The sequence below is a fragment of the Gobius niger genome, assembly GCF_951799975.1.
Source record: "Gobius niger genome assembly, chromosome: 19".
In the NCBI taxonomy this organism is placed as follows: Eukaryota; Metazoa; Chordata; class Actinopteri; order Gobiiformes; family Gobiidae; genus Gobius; species Gobius niger.
The window spans coordinates 13,169,567-13,189,587 of record NC_136870.1 but is presented as its reverse complement, the minus strand read 5'-3'; the positions used below and the strand labels follow the sequence as shown (position 1 = coordinate 13,189,587).

Below are 20,021 nucleotides of genomic sequence, written 5' to 3'. Positions count from 1 at the left end.
CTCCAAACGGGGTGAAGTTTGAAGCGACCAAGCTCTGCCACGGGCACGCACAAAGACCAGACAGGTACGTATCAACTCGTCTAAGCCCAGGTAAGAAAATATCTCAGTATGGAAAAATGGTGGCCTGTTCCCTTAAGCAATATTAAGTAACTCATGCCCCTAGAGGCCATAAGCGCCACTGCAGGTGTCGTAGCATGTTACGTTTTTATAGTCATTCATTTTCTGTGAGAGTACCCTATTTTCCAGACTGTAAAGCACACTTTTTTCATAGTTTGACTGGGGGTGCATCTTATACTCTGGAGCGACTAATAGTGATTTTTTTCTTTTTTCATTCAAATATATAATTTCACATGCCGCTAGAGGGCACTGCAGGCTAATCGACCAGCAGAAAGAAAGTTTAGAGTGGGCGGAAAACGGAGGTTACTCTTAGCGCAGTGAAGAAAACAAACAAAGCTAATCACGAGCTAAAAGCTAGATGGTCACATTTAGCGGAACGACTTCGCAAATAAGAGCTTGAAAAACATGCGAGGCTTGTCAACGGTGCAGTTACGCCTCTGTGCCAAGGCGATTGTTCAGAAGTGACACCGAGGATGAAGATTTCACTGGATTTTGTGACTTGGAGTGAGATTGAGAGTTTGTTATGTTCTTCATGCTATGGTTATCTGAACTGTTTATGTGATGTTAACATACCAGACACCTATTTAGTTTGTTGTTTATGTAGCTAACCATCAATGTGTCACGTTAGCAAACCGTGTGACTTATAGTCCGGAAAATACGATAAATACAACGCTGACAGAAAAGACAAAGGGAGAGAGGGATATTGTACATCCAATTACACAATGGAGATATTTTTTTTCACTCAAACTTGGCTATAAATACTGCTAAAGTGGCACTAGCTTTGTCCATTAGCCTGTCAGCTTCTTCTTCGTGATTCCATTAGGGCCTCCGGGTCGGAGCAGGGAAAGTTGCAAGCATGGCTTTCTGGCCGGAGACACCGGGGGAGATGAAAGACCCCCCCAATCATCCCATCAACACTTCACTACCCTGAGAGGAACTACGAAAAGGATTTATTAAGGTAAAGAAGTTACTTAGTTCTTCTTTTAAGGAGGGCCTATAGTACATTTTGGATGCTACATTTGTTTTGTATTAAACTGTTTGGTGAGCCCTGTGAGACAACTGCTGTTCTGATATGCTGGGCTATACAAAAACAATTTGATTTGCCTTGAGTTTTGGACACCTTAAAACGTATATCCCACAAGTAAAAGGTTCAATAATGAAAAAGAAAGATATTCACGTCAGCTTCCCCGTTTTTATATTGCTTTGCCAGATCTTGGTACAGTCAGTTTCAAATCCTTCAACTTCTTCAGTGAGCAAAGCACGATTTCAATTCCAAGATTCAATAATGAGTTTTTGTTACACGCTCGCCTTCTCCTCTCATCTCCTTGTCACTTTTTTTTGCTGCGTGTGATATAATGAAGGGGAAATATCTAAGAATGATTTTTAAAAACTGTGATAAAATATTAAACGTGCGCATACTTTTCTGCCTGCGCCTGCACCTCTGCTCATTAAAACATATTGCCACTTCACAGAAGGAGAGGGCTCAAAGACGTGACCCATTTTTAGGACAAGAAAGCCTTTGAATGCGCAGGTTGTTGGAAGGGAGAAAAACTGAAAAAAAAAAAAAAAAAAAACCCGAATGCTCACAGACGGGTTTCTCAGCGGTTAATCTTGTTACGAAGTGGACTGGAGATTATATCTGTTTAAAGAAAATGGTGCGCACAGGCTGTAATCAGCTTCACACTGGGCCTTAACAGTGTTTTGGCTGAGAGCGGTGAGAAGAGGGCGAGCAAAACAGCAATAAGAGTTAGCAGAGCAAGAGAGGGCATCAAAAGCAAGAATTTCTCAAAAAGCAAAATGGAACATGCACCAAAGATACGCACACCAACATAACTCAGTGGGGTTACATTATAATCTCTCTCCCTTTAGGCTTTATAGGTGGTATGAAGATATCATAGATTATTAAATCAGCGCATGCAGAGCCGGAAAGCTGCATTAGAGTAGGAAAATATATAGGCATTTTGTTTAGTTTTTGATTTCATTGTCCAGCTAGAACAGGGCCTTTCTGTTGCATGTTCTCCCCATGTCTGCGTAGGTTTCCTCCGGGCGCTCCGGTTTCTCTTATCATTGACAACACACGAGTGTGAATGTATGGTGCTGGTCAGAGAGACCGTTGGCGCAGATGTATGCAGTCGCAACATCGCTTCTGTCAGTCTACCCCAGGGGAAACTGAAACAACATACGTAGCTTACTGCCACCGAGTGTGGAGTGAATGTAAGGATGTTGGTCAGGAGTAGATAACCAGAGTTTAGCCCATGCACACTTTGTGTTGATGCACAGGGGAATACCACACAGAATAAAGGTCTCACTGGGCTCAAGTATTGAACCTTGAACCATCTTGCTATAAGGCAATGTGCTAGTCCTTTAGGTTTGAAAAGGTGGACAACAACTGAGCTACTGCCTCCGCCTTGAGTTAATAATATTATAATACGTTTCAATACATTTAGAAGTAATGTTCCTTATTTACTTGCCACTTTTTATTTAAAGCAGAACTATGCCCCTAGAGGCCATAAGCGCCACTGCAGGTGTCGTAGCATGTTGCAGTTTTTTTCACTCATTAATTGTCCGTGAGAGTAAATACTACGCTGACAGAAAAGACAAAGAGAGAGAGGGATATTGTACATCCAATTACACAATGGAGATATCTCCATTGTGATTAAACTTGGCTGTAAATACTGTTTAAGTGGCGCTAGCCCACAGTTTGCTTTGCCCGTTAGCCTGTTAGCTTCTTCTTCATGATTCTATTTGTGTATTTGGGGCCTCCGACCCAGACGCAGGGCAAGGGTGGTCTTTATATAACCAGAAAGGTCCCACTGAGATGTCAGAATCTCTTTTTCAGGGGAGTCCTGGTCCCAGAGGGTAGCCTATTATACATATTTTCGTGAAAAGGGAAACCTACACAGACACTGGGAGTACATGCAACTTCCACTTTAGTTACAGTTACTTTTTGGCCATTGATATATAGCTTCAGCTCCAATAAAGGTTTTCTTTGTACCTGCACTTGTAAGACGGATGTGAACGTTTTGGCGTCTTCTGTGACCCCTGCGATGTACAGGGATTTGGTGAACACTGGAGAGTGGTCATTCTCATCTCGCACGTCAATCAGCACCTTGGCCGTGTTTGCTGCAACACAAAAAAAAGTTTGCACAGAAAATAAACTCAATGCATACAGAGCAGATCACACACACGCACAGCAGAGGTACAACTGTGAGCTTTGACTGACAGCTGCCATTGCCACGGTCTCCCTGCGTGTGGCATGATGACAGGCGCAGAGTTACGGTGACAAGGAGTAATGTTCCCCTATGGAAATGTCATTTAAACTCCAAATATATGAAAAAAAAATGACATGAGGTCTCAACTTTACCAATATATGTTTTGTAAATTATATCTGTTGGTTTTTTAGTAAGATGATTAAAACAGAATTAGACAATGGTTTGTAAAGTGTGGGAATATTACACCTTTTTGAAACACACATTGCTATGGTTGTGTTAAGCTACATAATTTTGTTTGTTTGTTCACTGATTTATGTGGTTAGACTTTGATGTAATTTACTACTGAGAAATATTGTTCTTGGTGTTCATTAAAGGTGAACGATGCAACTTTTCTTGTGAAAAAAAAAAAAGTGTTGGTATTTGTGCGTATTTGACCCCGGTGGCTTTATGAGTGGTCAGCGTGGCGCCTTTACTCTCAATCCCTGTGCCCTGTACATGAAAACCTTCCAAACAATTTATCGTTCCTAGAGACCACTGCGAAGGAAAGTATAAGCGATGAGCAGCCCAATCATGCAGCCACTGGGTCCCTACAAGGTCAAATATAAAATAACCATTTTTTTTCTCCACATAAAAAGTTGCATAATGCAAAATATAACATATTATGAATGGTAAACTAATCAGTTGATTCATTCATTTATTAAAGCAGAACTAAGTAACTCAAGTCCCTAGAGACCATAAGCGCCACTGCAGGTGGCAAAAGGGAGAGAGGGATATTGTACATCCAATTACACAATGGAGATGATGCTTTAATGCATACTCATAACTGTGCAGATTCATTTCTGTTATATTCTAAGTCTGCAATGCGACTTGAACTATGTATAAATGCATCAACAAGGAGAAACCTGTAAATCAACAGATGCTACTGTTATGATAACTAAGCTAGCAGCTTGGTGGGCCTCAATGTCGGCGCACAGCTAAAACAGCAGATCTCAGGATTAACAAAAGAGCCTGCAATTTCTCCCCACTGTGTCAAATTCTGAAACTCTGACAAGAACTTTAAATGCGGAAAGCAACTGCAAACAGGAATCTGTTTAACCGCCTCTCCAAGCGTCGCGGTGTCTGTTCACTATTCAAACCTTCGCTCGAATTAGAATGGCAGATTAACACACTGTGTGAGGCCTATTGATTTGATGCCTGATTAAAATCCAAATGAAAAGGAAATCTGCGGAGATTCGCTAATGACGACAATGATTTGTGGTTTAATCCCAGGACGTTAGATTCAAATTCAAAGGGCTGCGCTGAAAAGGAGCAGCGAGCGGTAAACAGCGTAATTACAGAAGAGAGGAGAGACGCGGGGAGCCCTGAGTCTATTAGGCCAAATATACAGATATAGTTTTTTTTTGGAGCGAGTCAAGGGGAGACAGTGCTGAGGATGAAAAAGACCTTGAAAGCAATCATGGCTATTTTCACCGCAGTTATACTTTCAATTAAAAGTGCGAAAACTCGATTTAGCTTCGACGCAATTAGCCAAAAAGACCAATAAAGTTCTATTGCAGCGACAATAGGAGAAAATATGACAAGATTAAATTAATGTCCAATCTGAAATAAAATATTAGGCTAAAGCAAGTGGGCAGAAGATGTTCATTCTGGCTCCTTACCAATTACGCCGCTGTGTAATAATGTCTCAGGCACTTTGCAGAAGTTTTCAGATAAAATCTCCCCCACTTTGATCATCTCCAAATGTTTGATACTCTGCATTTAAATTCTAGACGCTTCTGTCGTTGTGCTTACGAGACTGACCTGCAAAAGTCACTGGTAAGTTTGAGCTTCAGAGGGAAAATAAGTATCTGTCAACAAACAGCCTCGCCTAAGGACAAAGTGGGCAGATGACGGATGAGATAAGACACAGGTTTTATGTAAAGTTTGACATTTTGAGGTGAGATTTAAAGGCATCGCCATGAGTAAGGAACAGAAATAACCAATCAAGATGTTTTTGGAAGGTGTCAAAGCACAGGCGTCAATAGAAAACAGTTCCTCCTGTCAAATCCGTATTCTCTTGAAAGAGAGTGAAAAAAATAGAAATACATTAGTTCAATTACGGTTTTTCAATATGTGGTTTATATATTTGGCCTGTATGCTTTATCAGTTTGACAGAATTTGGAATCACCCTTGTGGAATAGAGGAAAAAAGAGGCTGCCTCACTGCCATAATAAAGGTCATAATGGCCCATGACACAAGATTGTATTATGTATTATGTAGATGCGACTGTGAAGTATTTGGGAGGAGAACAGTAAAGAGAGAGTGAGAGAATATCCTTACATTTTGAGGGGGCTCTGAAGTTGGACAGCACCACTCCCATCGAGTCGGCCTCTACTTTGAGCACGTAGCTGGAATTGGCCTCAAAATCCAGGGCTTTGGCGGTTGAAATCAGCCCCGTTGACTCGTTCAGTGAAAACATACCTGCAGGACACAAAAACAGGATGAAAAACATGCAATAATCCAGTCAGCAGTCACGCAATCACAAGAGATCCTATGCTGCTGTTTATTCAACCTTTTATTTGCTACTTCAGACACCTTCTTCTTTTTTTTTCTTTTTTTTTTTACAGTGATGTAACATTAAGATCAGCCAGTTTTGCTTGATTACATGTTGCAGAATAAGGCCACATAATAACAATCTGCCCCTGTCATATGATACTGTATAAGTATCCTGTACATTAACTTTCAAAAGGGGTGTCAGTAAAGATTAATTCCTTTCATCCATTCTCACATACGCAGTTAAGACAGAGGCTTATGCCACAGAGGAAAAAGCGATCGTTGGTCCCTGTGAGATAAGGCGGGTTTTTATCCAATACTCCCTTCAGTTCTTTGACTCCAGCTGTGGCGTAAAACAAAGGACATAATATCAAATGGCACTTGGCTTTTGAAGTGGACCTGCTGTTGGTAACATTGACTCATAATGCTACTTACAAGAGAAAATGTAGAAAGAAATCCCCTCTATACAAAACATTAAGTGTGACAGTTTGACTTTGAAGGCTATTCGGCAAACAATCCTTGCCGCAGCGCTGCAGGATCCGGGATTCAAGCAGAGTAAGCAGTTGTGTAAAGTGGAAATGATATATATATATATATATAATATCTACATAAATCATTTTTGTAATTATTAGATAATAAAGTATGACTAGATGCAAACTTTCCTTTTGCTTACTGGCCACTGTGGCTGGTTCTTGTGCTATGGATGAAAATTTGAAGTTCGATGTATTGAGGCAGGAATGTATCGCGATAAACGATATTATTGACTCTGACGATACTAGATACTTTACCTTTGTTCTGAAAGTGCATCATCATATCCTAAAATACCACACAAGCTGCAATAAACATGAAATGAAGCTTCAGCGCAAATTCAACCGGGTGACGTACCTGCTGCCTTCATTCATCGCCTCATCAACGGCAACCTTTACTAATTATCCAATCAAGGCCCCAGGTCAAGCCACACCTTCACGTCAGCCAATCATTGCAGCTGCTTCTCCCTGCTTCAGTCATTCATCTGCCAGGGTCCCCCTATTAAGCTTGCCGGTCAATCACTCAACCATTTCCCAGCCGTGCTGCGACCCTCCACCGCCCCTCCTCCGCCTGGCCTCTCCTCAGGCCTGCTCATCAGGTCGACCGGCCACCCCGGGTCTCTACCACCACCAGTGTCCGGGCTCCGGGGAAGATTCTGGCCATCATCCTTCGATGCCATGTATTCCATATCGACAATGCAATCTTCCGCCGGGGTCCGAGCCCCAAGTGCATTTCATGTTCAATAAAACCTCTCTAACGCAATTTGTCTTTGTGAGTCTCTTCAGGTTGAAAAATAATGTAGCTAAATTTGCTTCAGTTAAAAATCAAAGAAAAAATAGGGGGAAACGCTAATAAAAGTACAGACGATAAATATCGAGCCCAAATATATAACGTTTTTCTGTTATTTATTGAAAGATAAGTGAATATAGTAATTATTGTGACAGCCCTAGCACTAACCAGTATCAACCGTACAGTAATCTCCTGCACATTATCTGAGATGTAGCTTTCTACTATGACAGAGATCTGAACAGCTGAAAGTAGCTTAAAAAGAATAGCTTTCTATCTACAATTAGAGTCTTAATTTCTATTAGTACCCGCTGTCAACTTTGCCTGTCCCCTGTCCATTTGGCGTGACTCACCGAGCTCGTTGCCCTCGATGATGGAGTAGACGATGGTTTGATTGACAGCGGAGGCCGTGATGGCTCCCACGGGGGTCCCGGCAGGCGCCTCCTCGCTCACCGGGGAGAACCTGCAACACAGCAGTCAATGCCCCATTAGGTGATAAGAGCACATCATATACGGGAGGAGCCGCGTAAGATCCCGGACGGCTCTCTGGGCGCACAGGAAGGGTTTGCAGAGTTAAATACCAGAGAGGCTCCAGTCTGTCAGCGCTGTCCAAAGTTCACTTCATTTTGACGGCTTCCTGTGCTTTGACAGTTAAGGGGCAACAAAGATGTCGAGGTTTTGCTGTATCAAAGTTTACTACACATTGAAGTCCATTCTAAAACAGGTTGATATAGATGCAAAACAAAAAAGAGATGAAAAGATATACGTTAAAATAAATGAACTGCAGAATTAAAGCAGAACTAAGTAACTCATGCCCCTAGAGGCCATAAGCGCCACTGCAGGCGTCGTAGCATGTTACAGTTTTTTACTCATTAATTGTCCGTGAGAGTAAATACTACGCTGACAGAAAAGACAAAGGGAGAGAGGGATATTGTACATCCAAAACACAATGGAGATATTTTTTTTTCACTCAAACTTGTGTGTAAATACCGTTTAAGCGGTGCTAGCCCAAAGTTAGCTTTGGCCTGTTAGCTTCTTCTTTGTGGCCAGAGACACCGAGGGAGATGAAAGACCCCCCAATTATCCCATTAACACTCGTATTACCCCCAGAGGGACTACGAAAAGGATTTATTGAGGTAAACAAGTTACTTAGTTCTCCTTTAAATGCATTTTTCTGAGATCTAAATTACAGGTAAGCAGGTTTTAGGAATATGACTTTTTGAGTGTTTTTTTCCTCACAGGATTTTCTAACCTTATAAATGGCAGCCTTTACGATTTGCTAATTACGGCCATTAAAATGATAATGTTACAATAATTGTGCTGCCCTGTAACAAATCAGTTTTCCTTAATGACTTAATGCCAGTTTATTTGCAGTTTGAGTTTTTTTCTGTAATGTTATACCGCGTGAAGATTCACACTGCGTCCCCCCCCCCCAAAAAAAAAAAAGGTACTTGTGATTTATTTACAGCCAGGTGCCCGCGCCGTGCCGCGGAAACGACGCCATCAACAGCTTTTGGAAATCCTCTGCAAGCTGTTACCTCGTGCCATGTGGCCAGGTTCCTCCTTACTCAACAGTCTTGACAGATTTTCCAAGAATCTGGCGAGTTTCGCATTTCCAGCAGATTCCACTCCATTAAATAAACCCGGTTCAGTCATTAAGCGGCGCGTCACAGCTGGCTAAACATTATAACACGGGCGGCCGAGTGCGTAAGCTATCGAGTAATCAGAACAAGATAAATGACACGGGATGGGGTGGGGTGGGGGTGGACCTTACTCTGAGGTCTGTCGGAGGCGCGCAACAATCCCCGCCTCGTACAATTATCTCATAAAGAGGCAATTTGGGAGCATTATCAAAAATAATTGTCCTATTTATAGACCTATTTATCCACATTTCAAAGCTGCTAAGTGGCTGCATTTCAAAGCACAATAAATACAATGAGTACAGCGCAACTACCTCTACTACTTCTGCCGCTAAGGGTTGCACAATAAATCAAAATCGGTCTCTAGTGGGATTTTAGCATAGATAAAACCTGTCTCTGTATTGTCGATTTTTGTAGTTTAGCAGTTTTATATTCCATTCTTCTCTCAAGTGTTGTTGCTCCTAGATGTGTGTCAAAAAGTGCACTGGATTTTGGATTCAAAAATACAACTACTTGATAGCAATACATGGTAAATGGACTCAGCTTACATAGTGCTTTTCTACCTTTACAGTAAGGAACCAGTCCCCATTCACTCTCTCATTCATACACCAATGTACGCAGACACTGGAGGCAAGGAGGGTGAAGTGTCTTGCCCAAGGACTAAATGACACTTGCAGGAGCTGGGAGTCGAACCCACCACCTTCCGATCACGAGATGACCACCGTCGCCCCTAAGATAAGATGAACAAAATCATTGACACCCCTCAGTGTAAACTAGATTTGCTATTTGAAAATATTCTGCCGTTTTTCATTGGTTCTCAGGACGAGGAGGATGTTCCGGGACGGCGATCGCTAATTCTGTTGTTGACAGATAGAAGAGGATTTACTATCATTTGTTTCAATCGTTTGCCGCTAGATGAGTGCACATTTGGTCTGTTCATCTCAGCAATTTACAACCCTGTGAGGCAACTGTTGCTTTGTTATGACTGTTTGGTGACCGTCATGTAGATCAAAACAGGGCTGCATAATTAAATCGATATTGCCGTTTTAAAGGCTGCAATTAGCCAATCTGAAACTACAATTTTTTAGGACGTGCAAACAACGAAGTCTTATTGCACCTATGATTTCTGCCATCAATGCTTTCTAAACCTCGACAAACATTCTCATTTCACTGTTCCGTCACATGTCAATGCTCCTGGACGTGTAAAATATCCACTTTGGAATGAACAGACTCCAAAAGATAAATCGCAATCACATGATACTTCACACCGAGGAAACTTTTTTTTTTTTTTTTTATCATTTGTTGTGTGGGAAAATTGAATCCAGCCCAGCACAGTGTCCAAACCTTTATCTGTCCCACAAAAATCACCAGCTACACTGTCCACAACCTTATGAAGTCTTGAGATTGAGTTTGATAACTTCGTAATTCTATCTGTCCGTCGAAACTCTCTTCCCCTCACTCATCTGTGCTTCACTTTCAGCACACTTTCCTGCCGGTTTCCCTCACCCCACCTGTCCTCTCCTCTCTCCCCCTCAGGCTCCTGCCGCCAGCGCACATCCCAGCAGAGCTGCACAACAATCTAGTGTCCATTCTGCTGCGCTCACTTCGACACTTCGGCCACAATGGCGACTTGACAGGGCCGGGGAGAGCGCGGGTACAAGCTGATGCGGGGCGCAGGACCCGTATGAACTCACACAATACAGTTTGCGAGTACATCTTCACTACTACAACCACACACAAAGAAATAGGACTCTGTACTCCGTAATCGCCGCTGTCCCAAAGCAAGCTGGGCCCACGCTGATAACAGTACTGTAGTCGAGCACACTCGCACTCAAATGCACTTTAGGCGGCTATAGTGGTGAGGACCATGTAATGCTTGTGTCGTTTGTTCCCTGGAAGACTTTCCCAGTATTTACATTCAGGGTGTAGTCCTCTGAGATGAAAAATGGGGCAAAATGTGTTTGATAAAAGGAGCTTTCAACAATCTGTAGCTGGTTCTAAGCACAAAGGCTGAATATACGACGTCCTATATGTTAAGGATAGCAGAAACCAAAACATGAAGTGCTGTTAAAAATTCCTAGTTTGTGAACCTGTTCTCAAACCATGGCAATAAAAACTATTCTGATTCTGATCAGTGTGAAATACAATAAACAATCAATTACAAATGCTGTGTGCAGATGCAGCTTGGGCTAAGGATGCTGCATATATGGCAAAAAACAGTTTTGTGGGTTCCAGTCCCAGCTTTGATTATGTGTTGAATGTGTCTCCTCGCACCTCTCCTCCTTCACCGTGTCCCGTCCTGTGAAATATAGTTCATGGGCACATTAATGCAGTATGTTATCGAATCAGTGATTTGGTTTAAATATTCTCCAATAGCAGAAAAATCGGTGATGTACAGAATTGGAACAACCATGGATTATTATTTACACTTTTTTCTGTGTTCTTGTTTTGGGATGCGAAAATGACAAGATAAGTCGAAGCTCAGAGGTTCCGCTTGGTCTTTTATAAGCTCAGGGACTCTCCCCAACAAGCAGCATCCAATCAGGAACAAGCACATATAGTGGGAAAATGACCAAAATAGGGCCGCAAATGGTCATAGATGATGAGGAATGAGGACTCAAGAGTGTGTAATAAAGGGAGTTCAAAGCGGCTTCCAAATATGTGAGAAACCTATTTCTAACACGCTCGATGGCTGTGCTAGCACAAATGTAACAATCCAGTGCACAGTCATTCTTTTTCAAATCCTGAGCCAAGGACAAAAGAAAATCACAATGAAAAAATAAGCAAGCTCTATACAGTGATATCCAACCACAGGAAGCCTCAACCAAACATAGGATTATGGCCAAACCAAAACCACCAACAAACACTGAGGAGAGTCAGGACATGCAAATAGGCCAAATTGAATCCTGGAAAAGCCAAAAGGAGGAGGTAGAATATAAGAACACAACCTACATAGGCAGTGACAGAATAATGAGCCTGGTGGATGTTCCCCGTGACTCCATCTCTCTCTCTCTGCCTCATCCTGGATCATCCGTTTACTTTACTCATTATATCTTGACATTTTGGGCCATATCTTCCTGCCCCTCTTTTCTTTTTGATCAACTGCACCATCCCGGCCATTGTTCTTCCTGCTCTTCTCTCTTCGTTCCGCCGAGTCTTTTAAACTCTGTCTCCGCAGCCCATCTCCCGTGCTGTGAGCATTTGTTGGGACCGCTTTCCAAAAAAAACGCCTTCTCCCCCATGTCAGCGCCGCGACATGTGCGGTGTGACACAGTGTACTCTGCGTAGGAGCTGATGCCTGGAAGACGCTGAACACCAAGCAAGTAGATCATGTTGAGATTAACATCATTCTACCGTCCGTATTGTGGCTCCGCAAATTGAGACTTCCGTCGGATTCTTGCGACCTCGGTCCAGATTGTTTAGAATTCTGAGCACCAGAGGTTTCGCATTGCAGGATTGTAAAATGGGGATTTCAGTTCTGAAGATATTTGTTAAACCGTGATGCAACACACACACACACACACACACACACACACACACACACACACACAGGAAAAAAAAAAGAAAAGATAATTATATTTAGAGGGAGCTCTCGCATAAGTAATTTTGTGTTGAAAGGTCCTTAAAAAGAGGCGATAAACTGAAAAGAGAAATCCAGCGTTTTGCGTCATCTGCACTTTTACTTTCATCACATCACAGTGTACATGACAGATTGCCAGGAGCCACTTTCACCAAAGACAGTGACGTGACACTTCTGATCATGGAGCAGGCTATGCAATGAGTTGGACATTATCCTCAAGTGATGGACTGAACTTTACGTGTGCAGCTCATAATTTGTATTGAGTTGTCTGACATTGAGATCGTATTTATATAGCAAAAACTGGCAAACGTCTCCAATTCAAGCTTTACTTTCATCTTTTCTCAACCGAGAGTGTTAGTCCTGAGCTGAAACAGTGCCGTGCCTCCTGGGTTTGTCCCTCAGAGCGTGGTGTCCTGCACTGGTCAGCTCCACCTCCTCCCTCCTCCTCTTGCGCAGCTCCCTCCGCTCCACAACACGTCTTTCACCATCTTCTGGGAAAAGCTTAGTAGTTACTGTTTTATTCTCCAGTGAACTTTCATTAGCCAGAACAATAGAAGGCACGTGTGGCTTAGCTGTGAGTCTTGCCCGGATACCTCCTCGTATGTCCCTTCCTTGTTTCCTGTAGCTCCTCTTGTGCCGCCTCCACTGTGCTGCAGGTGTGGGGGCCCTTGGTGCCTCATCAGTGTTTCAGAAGAAGAAATGTGTATGTCTCAAATGGGTTTAGCTGATGAGCTAGCTGTTTTTTTTTTTTTTAAAGCTGCTTTCTTCAGGACCATTATGGACTCTTTGCAGTGAAACGTCCATCATCTGTATGCACTTATTCATCTGCATTTATGTAGAGTGTATGTCAGATGCCCAACCTTTATCAACAGTCCCCAGTTATCCATCACACCTTTACCATCTTACTCCACCCTTAAGTTACCATATAGAACACAAAAACATGCATCTTGTATAGGTTGCAACAGCTAGCCAGCAAGAAAGGCAAAGGCATACTTCAAACCGGTGTGGCTTTCTTTTATATTTCCCTAAAGCAAACATTACATTTTATAAAGCCTATAAAATAGAGGTCCTGGGCCTTATTAATTCAAGCTTGGCTCCAGACACAGGGCAATGCATGCAAGAAGTAATATATAGTCAATGGGGAAATACCACAGCGTGCCAGTGGTGCAAGCTAAATTATGGGGCTAACGCTGAGAGAGTTATGAACACAACACACAAGAGAACTTTCAAAATCTAACAAAAACAACTTTCTTCGTAAATGTTGACGTTTGCCATTTTATGTAGCAACAGAGAAAGGTAACTTATCCACTTTTCCCTGTTAAACTTTTCAGCTCAACAGTGACTCAGAAATCCAAACCCAACTTTGTGAGGCCTCCAGCGCTCGTCTTCCTCTCCTCCTTTTACTTCTCATTCACAAAACAGTCCCCATTTGTGTCACTGTTCCCAGCTGTCAATCACTCTGTCGCATGTTCCTGTCTCATTGTTGCATCGTTTTAAGTCAAATTTAGCAGGTTATTTAAAAATCTTTGGCGTAAGAGGCTTAGTACAGTGCAGTTTGCGCATTTCTGGGACAGTTTTATTGGGTTTCTTCCAGTAGTTTAGATTAAAGTTAGATTTCCCCGCCTCGAACCGCCGCCTTAATGTGGTGGAGGGATTTGAGCGCCCGACTGATCCTAGTGAACCATATTGGACCCACCACCTGCAGGAGGAGCCGTAAGGGGCTGGTAAAGAGTGATCCGGGGAAAACAGAGCCCCCAAACCCACCCACGCACGGGCAACTCCAAAAAGAAAGGCCAACATGGTCCGGAAATAGAACATATAGGATCTTTTAGCAGTTAACACTTTTTGCTCAGCCACGGAGCTATCATAATTACTGGGGCTCTGATCCACTGAAGTTGAAACCACTGTGCAGACGGACTACACTGGCCAGGCAACATGCGGAAAAAAAAGTTGCCAGCTTTCCAGTCTTTGCCCTCGGGTAGCTAAAGTGTATTTGGAGCTAACAGCAGATTGTTATGCATTGGTTAATAATGTCCTGCGGCTGATGAGAGGAAGAGCATTAACTATGACCCCTGAGGCAAGCGCGAGCCTGCCAACATCCACTTGAATATTCACAACGCTCAACTCATCAGGCCGACATGCCAGGTTCGCTCCGAGTACAAGTAGCACTGTTATTAAGACGGCGGCGGAGGTTTTGAAAGGTGGTCATCCAGGATCAAAGTTGTGAATGCTGGTTCTAAATGCGTAGAGTTCTGGGGTTGAGATACAGAAACCTGGCATCACTGACTTTCCCCAAATCATTTTCTTTGTTATCGACCAACGGAAAAATAAAGTTTGCTTTCAGTCAAAGGGGTGAAGACAGACTTTTCAAACTGCAATCCAAACAACAGACGTAACAGGAGGACAAAGCTGTATAAGATTAAGCAGAAAATCCCCCCATCGCATCGACATGTGTCTTCTTATCTGCACTTGTCACCTGGCTCAGTCCACCCCGCTCCCTCAAACCTACGCTGCCATATTTGTATTGTCATTCTGCCTATCTCCGAGTTATCTTGTCCATCGCTGCGTTTCGTCCGCTGTCTTTAGCTGCTTGTCTGCTTGTTTGCTCCAATCGGCTCCGCTCCGTCCTTCTGTCAGCGCGCTCTCAAGAAAAAAACTCTCGTATGTCGACGTCTACGGGAACTTTTGCCTGTCTGTCAATGTCGAGCTCCTCTTGATTCTCGTGATACTTCGCACCTTTTGTTTCCTTGACTTTGTTTTGCCGTGTCTTTCTTAAACTTTTGCACTCGCCGGATCCCGCCTTTGATCCGATCTCTTGCTTTGCCATTTCCTATTTTAACCTTCTATCATCGCCGTACACCACTGACAATCTCCCACTTCCCCATCACTCTTACTCGCGCGCTTCTTCTCCGAGCTATCTTCTAAACAACATCACGCTTGTTTGCCATCCGTTGTCACAGTTATAACGTTGCCTGCGAGCGGTCCGCGCGCGTCAACACAACAAGGTAACCTTCAGCGGAACCAGTCAGACATATACCTGATTTATATAGCGCCACTGTTGGACGTGCTTGCGTTGGTAAACACGGGGAGGGAGGCTGTCTGTTTATCTCATAGTTAAAGCGTTTAGGGGCCGCAGGGAGTTTCGTCTGTCTGCTGTGGAAACATGTTTAATTTAATACAAGGGAAGTTTACAGCCAATAAACTGCGGGTGATAAAGTAAGTGAATGGAAAGAATAGTGACAAAGGTAAGATAAGGACAAGGCTGTTTGTAAAAAAAAAAAAAAACAGAGAGATTTTACCATATAAAAGTTAATGGCGCATGGGATACAAATAGAACCACGAATGGAACGCAATAAAAGCACTCCATCACGCCACTGATCTTGAAGATGAATACGATGAGGTAGTTCAGTGGTAAATGCTCTACTGACTGAGGAACAAACCTTACATTACTCACAATGAAACCTTTTATGCGATATCTATTGTTTGTTCCTTTTTGCACAATGCTTGAATTGTGTGTGTGTGTTTTTGTTTGGTGAAGTCACTTCAGTTTCTTCTGCGGGTGAGGAAGGAGGGTTAAACTGATTAGAAATGCAACACATAAAAAAGACTAATGTAAAGTTTATCTGGTCATATTGATGTAGTTGAAAACAGAGCAGAATAAACCCATAAAGCTCCAGGCGCCACTTTGATTTTTTTAAATTAGGGATCACAGTCAGTTGCTGTAGCTTGTCCGAACATGAACCAACAAGGAAAATGAAGATGAGAATGCAACAAAAGAGGGACACAAACATGACAAAAAAAGCGATGAAAAGTGACAAAAATGTGACAAAAAGGGACAACTGAGCCAAAAAATAGCAACATAAAAAGAGGCAAAAATGTGGGACGAAAACACAGTGATCGACTCCCTCTGCAGGTGGAGCTGGAGGTGGACTTCCTGATGGACTGGAAACAACACGTGCGGCTGTGGAACTCCTCAGGGCTGTGTACTTTCCCCCTGGCTCTTCTCCCTGTACACAAACTGCTGCACCTCCACTCACCAGTCAATAAAACTGATCGAGTTTGCGGACGACACCCCCCTCATCGGGCTCATCTCGGACGGTGATGAGTCCGCCTACAGGAGGGAGGTGGACACAACAACCTGGAGCTGAACGCCCAGAAGACAGTGGAGATGATCATGACTTCAGAAAAGACTCAGCCCCACCGTCTCCCCTCGCCCTGACGCCCTGGACTCTCCCACCCCCTTCGTGGACTCCTTCTGTTTCCTTGGCACAGAAGGAGCAAGGCGGGGGGTTAAGAGGTTAAAGAGAAAAATAAAACTTAATTACAGTGTTATTTCTGATTTCCCCTTGATGCCATCTCTGTTCAAGTATGTCCAACCCGTACAGAAACGGAAAACAAAGCAGAAGTACAAGTGCATCACAAGAAAATGTCTCCCCCTGTATTGGAGGCAGTAATCTTTTTCCATTTCAAAAAAATACGGCGCGTATTAGAAACATGTGTCCCGTGTGACATGTTTTGTGGGGTATGACAAGCCATTCGGGGCAATATACAAGCCGAGACAGAGGAGCTTTGGGTGCGGAACAACAAAGACGAGGTTTTACCCTGGCTTTTGGAATCGTGCGGGCTTCACCTTCGCTTTCAAACTTTAATGAGAAAAGTTTGGACGCCAGTGTCACCTCCTCTAAGAGTGTTTTTGTACTACAACGTTTATATGAAAGAAACACAGCCTTTACTGAACAAAGATGCAAACGAAACGGTTGATTGTGGGATCCCTTTTTTCTGCAGACCAGAGGGTTTTCAGAATCAACAACTGCAACATCAAATCTGGATAATGTATCAAAAAGGCTATACAATCTCATTTTTTTGTTAGACATTCTCAAACTATCTGCGCCTCACTGTGTGTTTTAATAGCTGATGTTAAGCAGATGCCAAAACCGTCTTCTAAACATCATAAATCTGATGCTGGCGACAAAACCCTCTGGAGGAACGACTTCTTTGATCAAGCCGTATATTGAAAATTCGATGCAAATGATAGCGTTTGACAGTTAGGTGTTAATTGCCTCTTCCATGATGGATCTCCAAACTTCTAGTCACTCGCTATTGTTTCTTATACAAGTGAATGGTGAGAAACTGCTCATTTGTCCAACTCCTCCTCATAATGTGCGATCTGACACGGATTTATGACGCAAGACAAAGCAACACTTTACTATCGCAATTTACTGATTAGCAAAACAACACTTTGATGTCTTTTCCAAGTGTTTTGCCTCTTAACTTGGCTACCCATTTTCTAATTAGATTTATTAACAAAGTCGCTAGCTCTGAGGCATTCTGTGTGCGCAGGAGGTGGCGGCAATCACAGGCAAGATTAAGGGGCGTTTTGTAGATTTCGATTATCTATAAGAAGGCATAATTTTTCTCACTTAAACTAATGGTGAAAATTGCCACTGGGTGTAACTGTGCTTGTGTGCGTGCGCGATTCAGACGGCATACTAATTCTGCAGGTGCGCCAATGGCCTAGAGACAAGACAGAAGGGAGAGAGGGGTGTAAGGAGAACAGGGAGATATAGAGCTTATAAAACAGGCTGCAAACATGGTACAAGTGTCACGGGCTTGTTAATCGCTTTACATGAGAGACCTACAGAGTGAATTGTTCAAACAGAGAATAACTGTGCCGCATTGAAACGCTCCGGTGTCATTATGATGGCTTTGTGAGCGGCTTTGTCAATGCGAGAGTGGATGTGCTCAATAAATACAGGCTTCCTTTGAAATATGTCCAACAGTTTAGTACCAATTGAAAAGATGAATTAATAGATTTAGAAAAATGTCTCTCTTTCCAAACTGCTTTTGGGCCTGATCTTGTCTTTTGGACGAAGTTTCAGCAGGAATCTGAGCCAAATGTAAAAGCAAGTGCTTTATTTGTTGCCTTCAGATGTTATGTTAGTCCTGAAAAGAAATGCAATTCAACAAATAGAAAAATGGTAAAGGATAGGGATGCACATTCTGCTCAATTTCATTCATTTATTATGTGGTTACTTTATCAAACGATTAGCGATTAACTGTTCATCACCGGCTTAGTGTCATTGTACAGGACATTTTATAGCAACAATATTGTAATATAATAATCATCAAACCATGAATTACAAACCAAAATACTAATAATAGGTTTGTAAACTTCAACAGATGCCACATTGTATGCTTATTTGCACTTTGATTATACTGTATTTTTCCCTAACATACAGCGTAACTAGTAACTGTTAACATACTTTTTAATCGATTATGCTCATAATGACTATTAATCGATTAACTGATTAATCATGAACATCCCTAGTATGGGAGTAGTAGAGGCTTCACTGTCGCATTAAGTTTGAAGTGACATGATTTGGAAATTGGCCATTGTAAAATGCTTTAATCAGTCCTGACTCCTGAAAAGTGGCATTTGTGAGTCCCACTTTCAAAAAAGTCCATTAAAGGTTTCAATTGCTCTTCATGCAGGTCATGTTGACATCATGTTGAGGTCATGCCTCATATCTTAGGGTGAGGTTGAGCGCTAAGCTTTGGTTCACCTTTACACAGTCGTTCTGTTAACTGTCCTGGTTATAACCAGACAAAGTTGTTCCTTTATTCTGAATTTAATCAGTTCAAGAATTCATTACAGAAACTTTGCTCTTTTTTTTTTACAGAGCCTTTGTGATTAAACTTTGCATAAAAGAACGACTTCTCTTAATGAAAACAATACATGTATATGGAAATAAATTCCCTGTTATTTCTCTCTCTCTAGGAACAAACAGACGTGGTTTAGGGCACAACATCACTTCTTTAGTAATTTTGCAAGACATACATACACATACATACACCCTACAAATACAAATGCATTTTCCCACTTTGAGAAAATCCCTTTGTACACACTGCATCCCTTGACAGCTGTTAAATACAACATATGCACACACAGGAAGCATTCTGAGGCAATAATCTTTATGAGTTGTGTAAATCAATAGAAAACAGGATTGTTAGACCAAAGTTGCACATGTACATTGCATTCATAAATCCTGTTTGCATTTGTCAAACCTCGCTGATAAAAGGTTGCAATGCTGACTTCTCATTTCGTCTTCACTTTCACCGGGGCTGTGTGTGTGAATTTGAGCCGGTTTCTGGCCTGTGCCCCAGAGGTAAGAGGATGTAAACAACCTTCGACGCAGTTGTGTGGAAGTCAGCACTTTAGCAAGTCTGGAAGAAGCAGCGCTACAATGAGGAGGGCCCTGGTGTTAGGCAGGTAGAGCTTCAAAGAGAATACATGGCATGGGCGACGGGCGCGTTACAACACCTACATATATACATACATACATATGTACATAGATCGGTATCAGCAGACTGTACAAGATGCCTTACAAAACACAGGCTCACTGCTACATGTAATCGTTATTTGTAATCGTTATTTTACAAGATTTAATACTTTCCTTTCCTTTTCTTCAATCACAGATTAAAAGGATCTCCCTTTTCTACAACCTTTAGTGTAAGAACAGACAGCGAGACCTAAGGCTAAGTTTGCCCTCTATTTAAAAAAAGCTCTAAATCAAACTTCAGCTCTAAATCAAGATCACAACATCCAAGGCAATTCATGGTAATGAG

The 20,021-nt window shown here is 42.4% G+C and overlaps 1 protein-coding gene across 1 annotated transcript in view; it reads right to left on the bottom strand.

Annotated features, from left to right (window-relative positions):
* The window catches only part of LOC306978896 (protocadherin-15-like), a 227,941-nt gene that overhangs the window by 34,654 nt on the left and 173,266 nt on the right, over nt 1-20,021 (bottom strand). The window contains exons 27-29 of the mRNA XM_079577603.1: nt 7,529-7,638; nt 5,649-5,789; nt 3,113-3,240 (exon numbers count right to left, since the gene is read on the bottom strand). Coding sequence (XP_079433729.1) covers nt 3,113-3,240; nt 5,649-5,789; nt 7,529-7,638 — 379 coding nt within the window. The remainder of the gene's footprint in view (nt 1-3,112; nt 3,241-5,648; nt 5,790-7,528; nt 7,639-20,021) is intronic.